The 18927-nt window shown below is 32.5% G+C and overlaps 1 protein-coding gene across 3 annotated transcripts in view; it reads left to right on the forward strand.

The window, feature by feature from the left end:
* LOC124360343 (alpha-mannosidase 2) overlaps nucleotides 1-18613 on the forward strand; it is a 130562-nt gene extending 111949 nt beyond the window's left edge. For all 3 annotated transcript variants that reach the window (XM_046813893.1, XM_046813894.1, XM_046813892.1), the window contains 4 exons: nucleotides 1693-1785; nucleotides 2651-2823; nucleotides 9059-9192; nucleotides 12126-18613. In XM_046813893.1, coding sequence (XP_046669849.1) covers nucleotides 1693-1785; nucleotides 2651-2823; nucleotides 9059-9192; nucleotides 12126-14842 — 3117 coding nt within the window. In that variant the 3' untranslated portion in view covers nucleotides 14843-18613. The remainder of the gene's footprint in view (nucleotides 1-1692; nucleotides 1786-2650; nucleotides 2824-9058; nucleotides 9193-12125) is intronic.
* Nucleotides 18614-18927: the final 314 nt, after the last annotated feature.

Below are 18927 nucleotides of genomic sequence, written 5' to 3' on the forward strand. Positions count from 1 at the left end.
CTAATTATTTATGTTCGCCTTATAATACGTTACATTGACAGACGGTATTATTTTAATTTTCAATTTTAAAAAGCGTGAATTGTGAAAGTATGTCAAGGTTCTCAAAAACATGTATTTACTTAAACTTTTTTGAAAGTTTTAAAGCAACAGTTGATTTTCATGTATTTTCAGGTCGTCAACAACATGTTAAATTTGCCTAAAATTGAAAAACTTTTAATTTCAAATGGTTCTATTATTTTATGATTATTCTTTCAAATACCAAATAAAGTATCGTTTGCCGACAACTAAGTAGTCACTTAGTTGCATTTTGTGTGAATTTCCTCAACAACCAATTGTCATATTCATGTAATGTAATAGTTTTATATTTGTATAAGTTTCAGTAATAACCAATTCATTTGGCTTTGAGCTGGATCTGGTATTATCTTTTTTTTATAAAATGACTTATGTGATTTTCTTAGATCATTTTAATTCCTTATTTCAGGAGAAAATTTATTTACTCAAATACAACATAAAAAAATATTCTGAATTTAAAAAAATGTATAAGATTCTAGAAAATAATTGTAACCATTACGTATGCTGTTCGTTACTAGCTGTTGTCTCATTATTCAACAATCATAATAAACGTATTGTCATAGAATAGTGAGAGATAACTGTGATTTTGCAGGCGAGGTTTTGAATCAGAAATCTGGAAGCAATATTTACCAATGATTGAATTGTATTTTTATCACGTTCGTTGCCTATATTGCATCAAGGGGGCTGCGGGGAGGGGGATAATCCTCCTTCTTCTTCTCCGGGTGTGTGTTCCCGCTGGTTTCTATACGAAGGTAGAATTTTGATAAGGCAGGTAACAGTTAAATATGTTTCTTGTCTTTGCTTAGAATTAAGCTTTATTATTTTCGTTTTTAAATAATATACGAGTACGTAACTATTGCTCGTTGTGAGGTGTGAAATAATAGTAATTGTTATATAAAAGTTTAGCGATATTGCTATTTTATTTAAAGCACAATATGTACTTTTGTAACGTTTACATTATCAATAATAATGGAAATATCCGTATTCATCAATCCATAAAAATGTATAAGTAGTTATTATTACAGTTATAGGGAAATAAATATTTAGGACAGGTATAAAAACCCAATATTCATCAGTGACAATACATATTTGTATAGTTGATCAAATAGCGTTTACCAGAAGAAGACAGTTGCATCATTATTTTGTTTGTTTATTATTTAATAACAAGTTATATCATGCGATATTATGTTACAGCCGTACTGGATAAAAAGCCGGGAATACCAGAAGAAAACAGTTGCATCATGATTATGTTTGTTTAAAATATTAATAATAAGTTATATCATGCAATATTATGTTACAGCCGTACTGGATAAAAAGCCGGGAATACCAGAAGAAGACAGTTGCATCATGATTATGTTTGTTTAAAATATTAATAACAAGTTATATCATGCAATGTTATGTTACAGCCGTACTGGATAAAAAGCCGGGAATACCAGAAGAAGACAGTTGCATCATGATTATGTTTGTTTAAAATATTAGTCTAATAATAAGTTATATCATGCAATGTTATGTTACAGCCGTACTGGATAAAAAGCCGGGAATACCAGAAGACAGTTGCATCATGATTATGTTTGTTTATTATATTAATAACAAGTTATATCATGCAATTTTATGTTACAGCCGTACTGGATGAAAAGCCGGGAATACTGGGACAGTAATTTCGAAGACCGATACAAGTCAAGAAAATCTGAATGGGCAAAAATTCCACTGAAGGTAATTTGTGTTATTCTTCTTTTATAATTTTATTCGTTTTTTATTGGTTTATTAGTCACTGTTTTTGCTTATTCTTTACTTCTATAAATGAGCCTAAACTGCAAACTGGAATCTATACCTTTAAATTTGTTTGATCGAAAATATGTTTATATAGATTCCAGTTTGCAGTTTAGGCTCATTTATAGAAGTATATATATATATATATATATTTATTTATTTATATATTTAAGTATATATATATATATTTATTTATATATTTAAGTATATATATATATATATATATTGTCTCATTAATCAAGAATTTTAATAAATCTAGTGCCATAAAATAGTTAGAGGTAACTGTGGTTTTGCAGGCGAGGTTTTGAATAAAAAATATAATATTTACCAGTGATTGAATTTAATTTTTATGTAATGTATCATATGTGGTATTAATTTTTGATTGGGCAAAAATAGTTTTATCTTGGTCCTTTTATGTATTTTAATATATTATATGTATTTACGAATTATACCATTGAGTATCATGTACTGCTTGGGAAAGAGCTGAACAGTTGACTCTTGACGTATGTAAGTGTCCAACTAGTTTTAAATACTTAGAAATGATTATTTCAATATATTTCAACAATGTTAAAGAAACTACGGTACGCAAAACCCTAGTTTCGATATATATAAACCATATAAAACTTACATTTGAACTTTCTAAGAAACAAACCAATTTTTAAATTTTACATTTAACAAATTTTTACATCTATTTGGTACAATAACAATATATTTAGTTTTTTGGTATTGCATCACTCTTAAATCATACCTAAATTACTGCACATAACTGATTCTAATAAATGTTAATAAAATGATACGTAATGTGCAGGTGATATTGGTACCACATTCTCACAATGACCCCGGTTGGCTGAAGACATACGAGAACTATTACCACTTCCAGACCCGTAATATCCTCAACCACATGGCCAACAAAATGTCCGTCCTCAAGAACATGACTTTCATCTGGACAGAAGTGTCCTTCCTCGCCAAGTGGTGGGAAAGGTAGGGTACCAAACTTACGTCTTTCCGAATTAAAGACTTCAGATTTATGTCATATGTTGCTTATTATATTGTCTAGAAAAGCTTTGCTGTGTAAAATATTTTCAAAAATGTCCATGAAATCATGAATAATGTATTTTCAAAAGACGTTTTTCATAGAACACGCTTGTTACGTTGTGTTTTTATTTTCGTGTGTACTATTTAACATTATATTTTCAATATAAATTATTCTTAAATATATAAACTAATAGAACATAATGATGTGGAAATTGATACGGATACTCTTGGAAGGATCAATAAGGGCACATAATTTTTGCACAAAGAATATTTGGGTGAACAGCACAACCGTTACTGCTGTAGTGATAATCGTGAAGCACCTGCACAGTGATATGATAACATCTTGGGCGTAATTCCATAAGCAATTAAGATTTCAGGTGCAACCTTGCCAACAATTCCGTCATTTACGTACGTTCGTTTAATCTTCAGTATCATGTGATTAGCCTGATATAATTTAGAGGTACTTGCAGTAGTACTTGTTATCCTAATATTTGCATGCCATTTTCGAATTTCTGTAGTATCTGAATCTTCTCCTTTCGTGTATGACTTTTTATAAATAATCTCAAACAGCTCCTACCAAATTAGAGTTAACTAGAATCGAAGAAACCCGCAGCAAACGTGTTGCACATGGTGATTTTTGTGGCAATGTAGATTTATGTAACCATGTCTTAGTTACACCACAATCTGCCGTTAGATTCTTATCATCCATCTAGTGAGTGAACTCAAAACTGTCGACCTGTAATTCTAAGGGAAGCTAAGTACGCAGGTGCAGTTGAGTTAGTGGAGTCTATATTGTACCTTAGTTCACACCGCACAGTATCTGCATCCTCATCTCCTCCGTAAGCTGCCGACATTCCTCAACCCGCACGGAGTGGTATATATAACGACCGCACTATCCCATTGAACCTATAAGATTACATCTAATACTATTTGATATCCCTAACACAGTTATGGTCAAAAGAATGCTGGCATTACAGATTGTGTTTCTCTACCAAATGCACTGAACTATGGTCATATCAAAATACCTGATGACTAATATAATAATACTGTTGGTTGAAAGTCTTCTGACTGAACAAGCAACTTGAGCAAGTGTTATCAAATTAATATGACTAATAACGAGTTTGAAGGAAGCTAATGCAACAGGAGTACCAATATGGTTTTCTTGGTCATTATCTGTTTTTGTCTTCTAGGGTAGCCAAATCATCAACAATTAAGAGTCATGTATTAAATAGTGCTAACGACCATGTTATCTATTTTCATATGCATATTCATCTATTTCCTTGAAATAGTGTCCAAGTAAAACCTTTTACCTTGATTCATCTCAACTACAGCAGATAAAATACAGCAGACATTTGCTAACAGTATTATTCGCCAGTAATGCACAAGCTTTGCCTCACGCTCCTTTGGCCGTTGTTTTCCGTAAATCGTCATCAAAAACCAGTCGGAACTATTTCTCAGAATGTAGTACCATTGTATTAATTGATACACTTTTATTACAACCACCTACATTAAAATACCATTGGACGCCCCCGACTATGCTGATTCAATAAATTAGCTTCCCTGATTCAGCATATTAAAATCCTCTCAGTTTTAGACCGAGAGGATTACAACCACTTCACTCACCAAAGTTTTCTACTTCTCTGTCTGAGTAAATTTGAATTTGGCTGTGGGAAAAGAAAGGTAGGGTCTTTTTCGTTTAAGGGCCAGCACCTTACAAACATACTATACTTGACTGACAGTGCTTTTAATCGTGTTTTTGGTGTTATTAGTTCGTAGGGCAGTACTCAGTAGTCCAGGTACTATTTCTAGTATAAACTCGTCTTATGTTATCAGTGATAAACGTGCGCCGCTTATCTTTTGCCCGTAATGAAACCTGCGTTAGTTCTGTCTGAGTTTTGGGTTCAATAAAGCGTGGTGAGTTGATCTGGGCTTGGACTTTGCAAGCTCGAGTTATTTTTTTTTTTTTAAGAGCAAGCAGCGCAAAGCGCTGCGCAGCGGGCAAGCATCGCGTGATCTGAGTTTTGAATAAGCAAGCTAGGGTCTTTTGTGCTGGCCCTTAAACGAAAAAGACCCGAAAGGTATGTCGGAAGGCTATTTCGTAACGGATCGAACTGAATTGTGTACCTGTATGGAGAGATTTCCCAATGTTCATCTTTGTTAGCACATATTTTCTATGCAGTTAGCAGAAGGAATGCGAAAAATCTTCAGCACTAAGTCCAATCATATCAGGCACGATATTGGTTTTATCGTAGAAATTCTACATTGGCTTATTGAAAGTAAAGTAGATACTCAAAAATTTCATGGATTTCAACAAAATGAACCCACCATCAACATGCCTCTGAGACCCTCGAACGAAGAGCCAGTTCATCAGTATTGAATATATCAGTTACTTGGAAAACACGATTCATTAAAATATGAGACAATTTTGTTCTCTCTGTTTAATATCCTGTTATTGTCAATCATTATTATAAAATTGACTAGTCTGCATTAAGTGCATTGTTTAATAAGCTAAATATATTAAAAACTAATTTCTTTTTAACCTTAAATGCGTTAAATACTTTAACTTGGTTTTGCATTTTCATAAAATTCTACACATAAAATAAACTTCGGGATATTATTATGGAATAATATAATTTCGAGAGTCGCTGACAAATTCATCATATAGTTAATAAAATTATTGCTTTTTCAAACTCGATACTAAAAAGTAAATTTAAGTCTTCTGTTAAATCATAATGTGTTACAAGCTAATGTTCATAGATTACTGTTATAATATTTCCCTGTTAATCTCACTGTAAGACTTAATAATATTAGATCGATCACAAAACACTAACCCGTTATTTATTGCATGCTATGAAGCTCATTAATTAATTATTATCATAGTTGTTATTCCATATAAGCTCCTAATAGTTACGGTCTGATATGCTAGAACATCACATTAAATACCGAACTACCGAAACATTTTAGCCCGAAGTTTCCTCCCTTCTCTACCCCACTCCCCTGGCTCCTGGCATAATTTACCAATTACAAGGGCAGAACGTAACGTAACCTTCCATTACTGTCGAGACACCAAGGTTAATACTGTAACCTAATAGCCAATTTATCTGTATTAAGTTTTCACTAAGCTTAGCAATGAGCATGTTCATTTGCATTTGACTCTCGTTACCTTATGGAAGTGTATTAATTAACTCTTTGATTTACCGTATTTACATTTTCTACTTAATAACTCGGTGAACTTCAAGATCAAGTCGAGACTGATGAAGTCGGATCATACACTTACTTAGACGTAATAATGAGGGTTCCTTTTAAGACACACGAGTGCTTAAATATGTGCTTATCTCTTCGTTATTTATTGCAGTTCTTTTGTACATGGTAGAGTAACGATAGAAAGGTTTAGATTGGAATCCTCTGTTAAAGCTTTATTTGGGAAATTTCAGCGGAACAGCGGCGGCCTAAAATTGGACGATTACCTATTTTTACTAAAACGTGAGCAAAGGTGGACTTTTGGTGCGCCTTTGTTTTTAACATCACTAGCCTAATTTTTAAGCGAGCTAGCAGACCCAAACAGGTTGATTCTTAAATAGAGGATGTCAGATCTCTAGAATGAGTTAAACACCTAGGAATAAAGAAAACAATTCCTATAAATGCATTTATCAAAAGGCCTAGTTTTCTGCCTAAATGTGGGTGTTTTTTATGTTATAGTGCTTTTCTAACTAAATTTTACAGTGATTTAGTTTAAACTGTTCTACATGACAGATTTGTAATGAAAAATAATGGCAAAGTTGTAAATGGTGACCAATCAAACTTTTAGTAGTATTAAATTCTACACAAACCTCCAGAATATAACACCTCCCTGCCTTCTCCTTCTCCTTGCTACCTCCTGGATATTTCTCTATAGAAATTTCCAGGAATCCATTTATACATTTTATGCTAACAGCAATTTATATGTGAAAAGAATAGGATTTCGGGAATTTTTAATCCCTATATGTTGCAAAAAATATAACAATACGTACCGCGAATAACGATGGCAAATGTCCGAAATTCTACCATGCTCTCAAATATCCATGGTCAATAACAATGCTTAAACAAAGAATTATGTTACGTATTACTATAAAAGAGATTATATGTGACATGTAATACAATCAGTTACAGTAAGTCCAGTTATAATTGTATTATCAGCAACACAACACTGAAATAAGTTGATCATTTCCTGATTAGACTGTGGCAGTATTGTTCGACAATAATGAATGACGTCATAACAACGATGTGGTTTATACAAATGGAGAATGCCTGTATCACGTGATCCGTTTTGTGACCTTTCACCGAACAGATCTATAACTTTGTACTAGCTCTGACTCAGAAGTAAAATATCTAAATCAACGACTTCATCTTCATCTCGTGCACGATCGCTTGGCACTTTTCATTCGTTTCAGAACGGAGTTCTTCAGTCGCACGTCTTGGTTGCTGATGGCTATCACCGCAAGGGTTTTTTGAACCGGATTTATAGATGTTTGTTGATTGAATAAGATATTGCCAGAACTTTCAGAGCTTCCTTGTGGCATTTAGTCATAACACTTACAGGGGTAAGTACTAGTGGTGGTACCAGCATTCCTTCTACTGTGCCTATTACTCGTATATTGACACTTTTCCGTTCATTTACGTTTATATTGCAGGCAATAACAGGTCACAAATATTATGGCTTCCACAAATTGAATTTATATGATAACTATTTCGTCATAAATTAGACAAATTATACAAATTGAAATAAAATGTAAACATCTTGAAGTTTTATGTTGTTTTGATGTTAATTATCTCTTGTCTTTCAAATTTTACACATACTTAAAATTACGCAGCATTGCATGCAACAAAAATTGTTATAAAAACAACATAACAATATTTTGTAGATTTATATTTTAATCGCTCATCACTGAACAAAAGTTTTTTTGTGGAATACTTGGTAACCACTTGCCTTAGGTAGAATTCCTTCCCAGCTTTCATAAAATATTTGGAGGACTGGGCTCGGTTAGCTTCATCGTATTTCTTGTAGCAGATTGCCGCAATCAAGGTGCCCGGGGCTGCTAAGCCTGGCTAAATACAAGCGGACTGATTTTTTTGAATTGCGTATAGAGAACTGTTCTTTTTCATTTTGTGAGTTTAACTACTTAATTTTTTAGTAAAATAATTTCTTTGTATTAGTCTATATATTAGACTAGTTCAATGTGTTTTATTTAAAATTAATGTTAACTCTGGCTCAGGTTAAGTGTAAGAAAGGACTGTGTGATCCTAACTTCACCTGTATAAATAAATTTATCTGTTCATTCACGTCAATTTCATAACTTTCCGTTTAATGTGGTTAACTTTGAAAATATAAAATGCCTACAGTATCAAAAACACTATCTTCTATTATATAAAGTGGGAAGAAGAAAAGGAAAAATGCTCGACATAGCTGCTGAGTAACTTACTGATACTATTCGTATAATGGGTTATGATCGACAGGCATAGATGAAATGCTTGCTCTCGTCAAAGTTTTCATAAACAATTTTCGTCAAACACGTACATGAAGGTGATCCATTGTTCCTTCACTCTCTGGCTTTTAAGAATACCTACCAGTGACCTCAAAAAGGGTTTCCCTGATAACTACTTCAATCTTCTTCATGGTCATGGTCGTTTAGTAAAATGTTCTTTAGATTATTTTTGAAATCCAAGTAATCTTTGACTTTTGTTTTCAAACCTTACCAGTGAGTTTCTTGTTCTAATGAAGTGGATAATGTCAATTCATATTATGAGCCTACATATAATACGTACATATTTATATAAATTGTTTCAAGGGCTTCAGCAAGTGGTTCGGGTGGAGATATCGTCCAAGAAGTACATGGAGCGGAAGCTGCTAAAGGGGGGGGGATGGCTGTACATCAAGACTGGATTTTGTTTCGATTTTGTTTTACCAAGATATTATCTGTTCGCATACTGACACGAAGAAGGTGGTTCAGAATCTATTAAAAGAGGAGAAGCTGTTGATGATGACCATTCGATTTTTAAATTAGAGCTATTTTATTCTATTTACAGTACTCACCCGTATAAGAACTAGATGATGCAGGCTCTGCTGGAAGAGGAACGGTGGAAATCACGACTGTATTTTTACCTTAGCTACTGTATATCTTAAACCTGTATTATCTGTTTGCAGTGCTCATCCGTCTAAGAAACAAATGGTCCAGAAGCTGCTGGAAGAAGGACGGCTGGAAATCACTACTGGAGGATGGGTCATGCCTGACGAAGCGACGTGCCATGTTTTTGCCATAGTTGATCAGCTAATTGAGGGTAATTATTATACCTCAATTGTAACATTCATGTACCAATTAAAACTACACTTAAATGCCTGCAGTCTGCTTAAAATAATTATAATTTTTTCGTAGTTAGCTTTAAATCTAAAATATCAATTACCGGTAATCAAAATCAGAGTTATTTGTTTACATAAATGAATTAAATTGCCAAATTAACACATAGAAGAATGTTTGCGAAAACAACGTTTGTAGATTCGTATATTTATATTAATCCAGTAATATGTTGAACGAAAAGTTATTACTTCCAAATTATTAGACTTACATATAAATTTACATTTAATTAACAGAATTGGTAGATTAACAAGTAATGCTAATGCAAAACTTATGTAAGATCCGTCAAGTAATAACAGAATAAGCTTTTAATTATCTGCTTCGACCACAGAATTTCGTTTTCTTTCGTCATACTTGGCTCAATTTGGACCATAATCTAAGGATATAAATACAAAATTGCCATATAAAGTATTTTAAATCACCAGCTATCTGCAAATCTCCCTCTAGAATATTGAAATTTTCATCACTGAGTCTCTGCCTCCTTATATCAACGTGTTGAGTATTAATTCAAAGTTAAGTAACAATTCGCAGTTTGGGTAATGTCTGTCCAATAATAAGAGGACCAAAGCAATCGCTTAAATCATTGCGTTCACACTAATCGTGTCATATTTTATAGTATCATATAATCGCGCTATAACCGTGGGATCAAATGAAAAAGTCGCAATTTCTAGTTTTTTAAAGGATATCAAACTAGCAAAACACCCAGTAGGGTGTTGATAAAATTAGTCTTTTTCTCAATGCTAGGTTATGAAATAAGCCATATAAAATCAATACAAAGTGTGGGGTTTCCTTAAAAAATAAAGAGGCCACAAACCATACACTTGATTAGGTACTTCCATTTTGGGACTTTGTCTCCTTAGCCATAATTAATTGAAGCTTGGTCATAATTGTTTTAAATCCGGACCTGATCCTTGATTCACCGTAGTAGGCTTGTCTCCTTCTGGTTACATTTGATTTAATCAGTGCCAGTATATTGCGATCAAGCTATAAAATCTTTATGTAAAGTTTAATTATAATTACTTAAGTAACAGATCTTTCAGTACTTTAACTGAACAAAACGTTATATTCTTTGGCTTTCTAACTCTATAATTCGACAAGAAAATAAACTTAATTTTAAGAGTGTCATATTCAGCAAAAGCTTGAGAGAAAATTAGTCTCTTTAAAGTTGTCAAACATACATACAGACGAAAATTGAAATTGTTTGCTGTATGTCAAGTATTATACTTGACAAGATTAAGACAATTATCGTGAAACAAAAGAATATTTAAATTCTTTACCGTCAAAAGTCGATTCTTGTAATGAACAACTATTGGTAATAAATCTTACAATAATCATTATACCAAACTCTAATAATTTTGTAAACTTATGTAAACCTACTTGCAATTTTTTATTAGATAAACTAACATGCTGGTTATTTAAACTTATAAACTTTAAAAAAATATAAACCAGAACACGTTTATAAGACGACAGCCCATAAATATTGAACTATCACCATTAATTATATTAATAAATATGCAAGTACTATAGGGTCGGTAAAATTGTATAAAAATCATAAGCATACATACATTAACATTATCACGAGTAGACACAGTTTTGGTACAAGTTAGTCTCAGTACAAAAAGAAACACGTTCTTATAAATTATAAATTCAAAATAAAAGTATGCTGGTTAAAGAATAACTTAACCCGCCTGTTTTCATTACAATTAAATGTAACTGGTAGCAAACATAATAAGCAGCAGATGCTTGCAATCTTGCAGAGATCTCCAGGGCATCATTAACCAACAGAGTTTGCTCAAGAGACTCACTGTGTCACTGTCTGTTGTTTTCTTTTGTACTTTATATTCAGTGGACCCTAATTGCCAGCACTTCTACTAAGTATAGTCCACATCACTGTGAAAATAATAATATTATTTCAAAAACTAAATAAAGAAGCAGTTGAGAAAATAATCCGAAAATTAAGCGAGTATGTTTTAGGTGTTAGGTCATAGTGAATTATTTCTTTTGAATTTGTACAAAAAATGTTATTTAAATGTAAAGTAAAGTAATAACCACATTAAACAGGATAATTAAAGTATAATAAATACTTCTGAATCCCAGGAAGATTCATTCCTCGGTGGTTTGTACCTTCCACTTGAATACAGCAAAACCCGATTTTTCACTTACATCTGGAAAAACCCTATGAGTGCCCAGAAGCGGGCAACAGCAAATGTTGAGATAATGGTTGGTGAAGTCGATCGATAGGACTGACTGAAGTGTGACTGTTGCAGTTGATAGAGCTGCCTAAGTGTTCAAAGCTGTTGCTAACAGACGAGGAAGTGATATTCCCTGTCCGCTTTGACTGGAGAGGCTGGAACAAAGCTGACTTTCCCTTCTTCCAAGGTGAAGGCTGAGAGAGAGGGAGTACATCTCATGAGTTTCTGACATGGATTCTCTAAACATTACCCATCCTGAATATCCTGTCACTCTGGAAGCAAGCGCAAAGGCCCTTTCAGGGCTAAGGGTAATAAGAGTATGTTCTAATTGTTGTCCTAAGTTAACAAAAGACTTTTATTTGGGTACTAAAATTCAAAGCATAGTAAATATATACTGGGGCTTTTAATAAAATGCGACCAAATTGTTTAATATGCTCAGTTGCTCAGAGATGAAAAATGTACAAAGTTCTTTAGTGTATTATTTTAACTAATTTGAACATATTGTTTACTATTTTTAGCCCCTGAACTGTAGTCAATGTTTCGTTAGTTTAACAGGTAATTTAACAAACCTGACTAACGGAAACCGTAATTAGTATTTATTTGGTATTTCCAATTGTGACTGATCCATTATTTCATACGCCATTAACACAAGTGTTTTTGTCCTTAGGTCATCAGTGGTTGAGAAATAATCTTGGTGTGACGCCGTCTTCGGGATGGTCTATTGATCCTTTCGGCCACGGAGCTACAGTTCCATATTTACTGAAGACTGCAGGCTTCACTGGTGGCGCAGTTATCCAACGTATTCACTACGCATGGAAACAGTGGCTGGCTGAGAAGCAAATGGGAGATTTCTTTTGGAGACAAAATTGGGATGGAGATGGACATACCGACATCCTAGTGCACAACCAACCGTTTGATATATATTCAATAAAACACTCGTGTGGCCCCCATCCCCAAGTTTGTCTCAATTTCGATTTCAGAAAAATATCTGGTGAATATACAGAGTTCTCGTTAACTGCAGTGCCTATAGACGATGAGAACGTTAAGCAAAAGGCGGAACTTCTCTTAGAGCAATACGGAAGAACAGGTTCTCTTTTCCCTCATAATGTCGTTTTAATGCCAATTGGTGATGATTTCAGGTACGATCATGATATTGAGTGGGACCAGCAATACAGAAACTATAAAAAGATTATTGAGTATATAAATCGAAATAAAGACATATACAATGCCCAAATAAGCTTTGGAACACCCAAAGACTATTTCCTAGCTGTTAAAGAACGAATGAGGGATTTCAAGATTTTAAGAGGTGACTTCTTTGTCTATAGTGACATATTCTCCGAAGGAAGGCCTGCGTATTGGAGCGGATATTTTACTACTAGACCGTATTGGAAAGTTTTAGATCGCGAACTAGAAGCAAATCTCCGATCTGCAGAAATTATCTATACGTTTGCTCTTAATCATGCAAGAAAACAAGCCTTCAATAGTACTTTAAAGATTTTGGAAAGAGATTATGAAAAACTAATTCGTGCTAGACAAAACTTGGCTTTGTTCCAACATCATGATGCCATCACAGGAACTTCAAAATCCTTTGTCATGCACGATTATGCTCTGAAAATGTACGAAGGGATTCAGGAAACCGTATTTGTACAAGGTTATTCAGCTCAAACTTTACTCACAATGGAAGAAAATGCCGGACAAGCTCAACTTCCGCCATCAGCGAGACTCGTAGTACCCGACACTGACCGTGAATCTTACGAGAAACTGCCAAGAAAAGTTCCATTAGTTGTTAAGAAAGGCGAATACAAAAAGATCGTTATATTTAATTCACTTGCCCAATACAGACAGGACGTTGTTAAATTGCATTTACTGACACCTAAAGTTAATGTAGTCGACATGGAAGGGAATCCAATACTATATCAAATTAATCCAGTGTGGAATTTCACAGACGGCTTAAAAAGACACAAAAGACAAGAGGATTCAACAGAACAGAGTATGAGATTGTCAAAAACTCAATTTGAATTGACGTTTGTAGCCGAGTTACCTCCTTTAGCTCTTACAACGTACATCATTGAATATTCTAATGAGAAGAATTTCGATTTCAGATCAGTTGTTTACTGTCAGACTTGCAAGAAACATACTGAGTTTGATGTAAAACCCATGCAAGCTGGGGACATTCAGTTAGAGAACCATGCCTTAAAATTGTTACTCGACGGGAGATCAGGTTTCCTGAAAGCAATTACAAAGAAATCAACTAATCACACAACACAGTCTGGGTTAACGTTTTCTGCTTACCCTTCTGCCCAGTTTCATTCTGGAGCATACCTGTTTAAACCCGATCCTAACTTGCAGGAGACGGAAAAGGAAATACTAGATGACTATCCTGGTCAGAAAATCGTAATAACTTCAGGTCCCATAGCTTCTGAACTTACCGTCATCTATGGAAACTTACTGGCTCATTCTGTAAGAATATATCATAAACCCGGTCCGTTGAGTCAAGGTGTCTATATTGAAAATCTTATTGATTTTGAAGCACCTCCTAAAAATCGAGAGACCGAAATGTTCATGAGAGTAGTGAGTGACATCAGCAACGGAGACCCTCCTGAGTTCTATTCGGACTTGAATGGTTTCCAAATGCAAAGGAGAATCAAAGTGAAAAGGATAGGTATCGAGGGAAACTATTTTCCATTGAACTCCATGGCATTCATACAAGACACAAAGCATAGACTCAGTTTGCTAGTGAATCACGCGCAAGGGGCTGCTTCGTGGCAGACCGGGTGGCTGGAAGTGATGTTGGACCGCAGAACACTGTACGACGACTCTCGGGGAATGGGCGAGGGTGTTGTTGACAATAAGAAAACAATAACCAAGTTTTGGTTGCTTTTAGAAAATGTTCTCGAATCTAACGAATATTCGAAACCTAGTTTATTAGCCAATTACTTGTCCCTAGGTTTAATGTATCCCCCTAATATATTCATATTTGACACTCTATCTAATGATGACGTGTTAGGTAGTAAGCCAAAGTTGAACTTTCACTCCAGTGTGCAACTACTCTCGAAGCCATTGCCGTGTGATGTACACCTAATGAACCTGAGGACTCTGTCGGACCCGTCGTACCCTCTGTTCCCCTCGGAGTCCGCGCTGCTGCTGCTGCACCGCCAGGGATACGCCTGCAACGCTGCCACGGATGTTTCCATCCCCAAGTGCAGTGTTCAACTGTCCTCCAGTGCATTTTATCCTAGAACGTTCTTTATAGGATTGAAAACTAAGAGTATAGTGCAAACTTCATTAACAGGGTTACATAAGATTAGCAGTGTTAAATCGTTCGACAATATAAGTGTACAACCGATGGACATTGTTACGTTAAATGTAACATTTGTCCATTGATGTAGCTATAATTTAATATTTGAATTTGTTTTCATAATCAATGGCTGCGTAGGTGGTTATAGTTGACTCATTTTAAGGCATTCAGACGTCTTCTTTTGGTATTAATACAGTTTTTATCCATTTGTTGACTAACGTTAGTTTATTGTAACGATTATCATCTAATCAAAAATATCAATATGACAAGAAAGATATTTTTTTATGAATCGATGTTGCGTAGAAGGAGCATTTCATATCTTACATTAGTGGCTTTCATCTGTGTGATGCGATATTATATGCTAAGCTATGTTCCATTGATGTAAACTCATCTGTCTTCTTGGCGTTTATGCCAACATTTTAATTTAATATGTGACTGATATTTCAGTTGAATCAATTATATTTCAATAATAGTGTAAAATATTATATTTTTCTGTGCGTTTTTACAATTTAGTATTTTATTTTATGGACAATTTTACAGTACTTTGTAGTGTTAATATGTTTTAATTATGTAGTCCTACCGATGTTAAAGATTCTCAATATTTTTAGTACGTATTTCGTTTTAGTTTCTTAGTTATTATTCTTATATAACCATAATATTTTAAATATTGATTTTGCATTTTACACATACATGTACACTTTTAAGATATTTAATTGTAATGTACAACGATTTCTTCAATGTTTTGTTTGTATTTATTGATTTTAATTACTATTTATTTAATGTATTGGTTTTCATTACATGATTACCAAATTTGATCAGACCTAATAACTATTGTTCCATCAATAAATATTTTATAGTCCAAAAATGTTTAAAAGTACAAGCTCAATATGTAAAATAAAATAATATTTTTTGCATCAGGTATTTATATTTTCAGATCGCCCCTTTCTAATCTCCTTTGGTTATTAATATTGAACTAACGTACGTCTTTTTCATTCAAATTGAATTTATACCAAATATACAAATAATACACAAATGTAGACGCTGATTTTCAAAACCACGTGTACCAAAAAATCCCACAAACTTTATAGACTGAAATCTGTGGTTGCAATGATTTAGTGTAAAAATTTGCATACACTAAAAGTTTTAAAATGCCACTTAAAAAAAGACTACGTGCCCTGGACATTCACTTAAAATTACAGCACGAAGTAGGCCAATGTACATGATATAAACATAGAATACATATCATTCATAAATTTTCATCAATCCATACATAACCTTGTAATAAATAATAAACGAAAATTCTCAGCAAATAAAATAGTGCCTGAATACAACAAGATAAGAAATATTTTAAAAAAAGTATAAAGCAATACATTTTATTTTATAAACACAAATAGGAGATGTCTATTGAGTAGTAAACCCGTTTAACCTGCAAGCTGGACGAAACGTCCAATTCTCAACGTAAGTAAGTTGCGGAGAAGAATTAAATTATCAGCAGCTCCATCTGAAAGTGGTGTATTGGGTAGGCGTTTCTTTATTTAATTAGCAGCGCCTTGTTACATCTTAAAAAATAACTTATTTAAACTTTCACAAACTTTTTATTATTAACGATATTATTATTTTATTTTAATACTAATCTGAAGTAACGTAAATTAAATGAAATTCTCCAAACATTATTTTATTATTTTTACATTATTTTATGTCCTTAGTCTAGTTAGTTAAGTTCATAAGGATGAGTCAGTCTTCTAAACAGCTTGGACTATACTAGTACAAATGTTACAAAAATAAAAGCCATGTAAATTTGAATGTAAATTTCATCAAATGTTTTGGTTGTAATAACTGAAATTTTAATTATTGTTGTACAATATTTTAGATTGCATGATTGTTTTCATTACATTTTACATTGATAATTAACAACATTTTTTCGATGTGACCAATGAAGACATGTCGAGTTCACATTATTGACTGATTCCTGTGTACAATACTTGTAAATAGTTGTAAGATATATAGATATTGTTGTAAATATTACATTGTTCACTATTAAAATGGTTTAAACTGAGTATTTTTGGACTCGTATAAATTATATTTTATGATAAACTACAAATTATAAACTAAGAATTTCTAAAGTTTATCATCGGATATTAAGGAAGTGTGTACCGAGTGTAAAAAATTTAAATGAATGATGAAGGAGATTTAAAAGACAGTTTAATCTTATTTATTATTGTACTAGTTTGTATTACTGTTGTCAACAATCGTTCAATACCAATCACTTGTTCTCGTGTTATTTGATACATTTATTACCTTGTTACTCTCTTACAATTACATTTATTATTTAAAATACAGGCTCGTAATTTTGGCTCGATGTTTTTATAGTTATCAATATGTATTCAGGCAGTATTATAGAATAAAAAGAAACATGATTTTTTATAGTATCGTGTTAATATTTCTTAAAATGTCATCAAAACCCCGTTACAATAAAAACGCTACCATTTAATTTTTATAAATAATGAATTATACAATTATCTAAGTATTTCTCACAATGCTTGTATTTCATTGTAACACTTTTTTACTGAAACAGTAAAACACAAAAAGATGTTGGATTTTAAATCGAATATAACTACTGCAGTAGTTACTGCATTTAACTTTTTAAGGTCATATTTATATGTATAATATATATGACTGAAGTGAATTTGTAATCGAGAATATTAATTATTTTTATTATTTATTATTGTTATACAACTATAGCTGTACAGAATAATTTGTCTCACTAATTAGTTTTCTAGAGGCAATACTCTTGATATTTAAAAATCTGTCTTGAATGTAATCATTAAATAGAGGGTAGACTATAATTTATAATAATTTTAATAAACCTAAAACTATAAAACTCTCAATAGTTATTATTTAATTTTCTGGACTTTGTTTTACTTTAAAAAGTTTTATTTCTCCGCCCTTACTTTTTAAAAGTATTTTAATTTATTGTAAATGCACTTTATGTAAATTTACTTCAAATAAAATAATTTAAAAGTTGTATAAACATCTCTTATTTTTTGTATTTCATCATTCAATAAAAACCGCAAATTTTAACGACATTTCAAACGATGAATTTTGCGTCAAGTTTCAAATCGGAAATTTAAAGTTTCGTGAACATGTGACTTAATCCACATGTAAGGTTAAATTGGTTAAACATTATTTATTTACATAAAAATAATTATGAATACTAAGTAGGTTTTACTTAAATAGCATACTGGAATAATGATGAATCTCAGTTCTCCTCCTTAACAAGTATAACAATGCATTTTTATTTAAATGTTTAATTGGACATTTTTCTGTTATTTTTATTTGGAACACTATACGAGGCACTGTGTAAGCAAAAACTATTCATATATTTATATTTACAAATATGTTCTAGTCTGGATTAACCCTGGCGCTCAATAAACTAATAAATAAATTCGTATCTAACAATAAATTAATTTTTTATATTGAATTGAATGATAATAGCCGTATTATTGTGTATTTTCAACTTAAGTATGCTTACTATATATGTGCTAAATTATAAAACATTCAATACTATCGTAATACTTTGTTTGTTTTTAACATTGTTGACTCCAATAAAACTAACTGGTATATAAAGAATCCATGTGTGTAGTTTTCACATGACCCACAAGTGTTAATACGAAATTACTACATTCTTCGTTGATTTGAACTCGGTCGGTTGTTCCAAGTACAATTGTTTCTCAAATGAAGTAAACAAACAAATATTGCTTATAACATAATGTTTGTAAACTGTATTTTGCATGTTTAGAATTATTAGACTTGTTGTTATTATAATATTTAAGAGAAATAAATGAAATGTTTTAAGATGTAAGCTCAAATTTATTGTAACCTTTCCTTTATTAAACGATATTGATTTTTAATACTTAATTTTATTAGTCAATGACTTAATACCCTTCAATAATAAAAGTGTATAGTTTGAAATTATATTTTAGAAGTTTGCTCTTCCAAAACAGATCAAAATACATGAAACACGATGTTGCTAGAAGTGGGCTCTGATGTTTTCTATACTCGAAATAGTACAATAAAATTAAAACCCTACATCAAAGAAACTGTTCAAGAAACCCAAGACTCCGATCTTTGATGTCTGTTATTTCTTTTTGATGTTAACGATATATCTCAT

The sequence above is a fragment of the Homalodisca vitripennis genome, chromosome 4, assembly GCF_021130785.1.
Source record: "Homalodisca vitripennis isolate AUS2020 chromosome 4, UT_GWSS_2.1, whole genome shotgun sequence".
NCBI classification, from domain to species: domain Eukaryota; kingdom Metazoa; phylum Arthropoda; class Insecta; order Hemiptera; family Cicadellidae; genus Homalodisca; species Homalodisca vitripennis.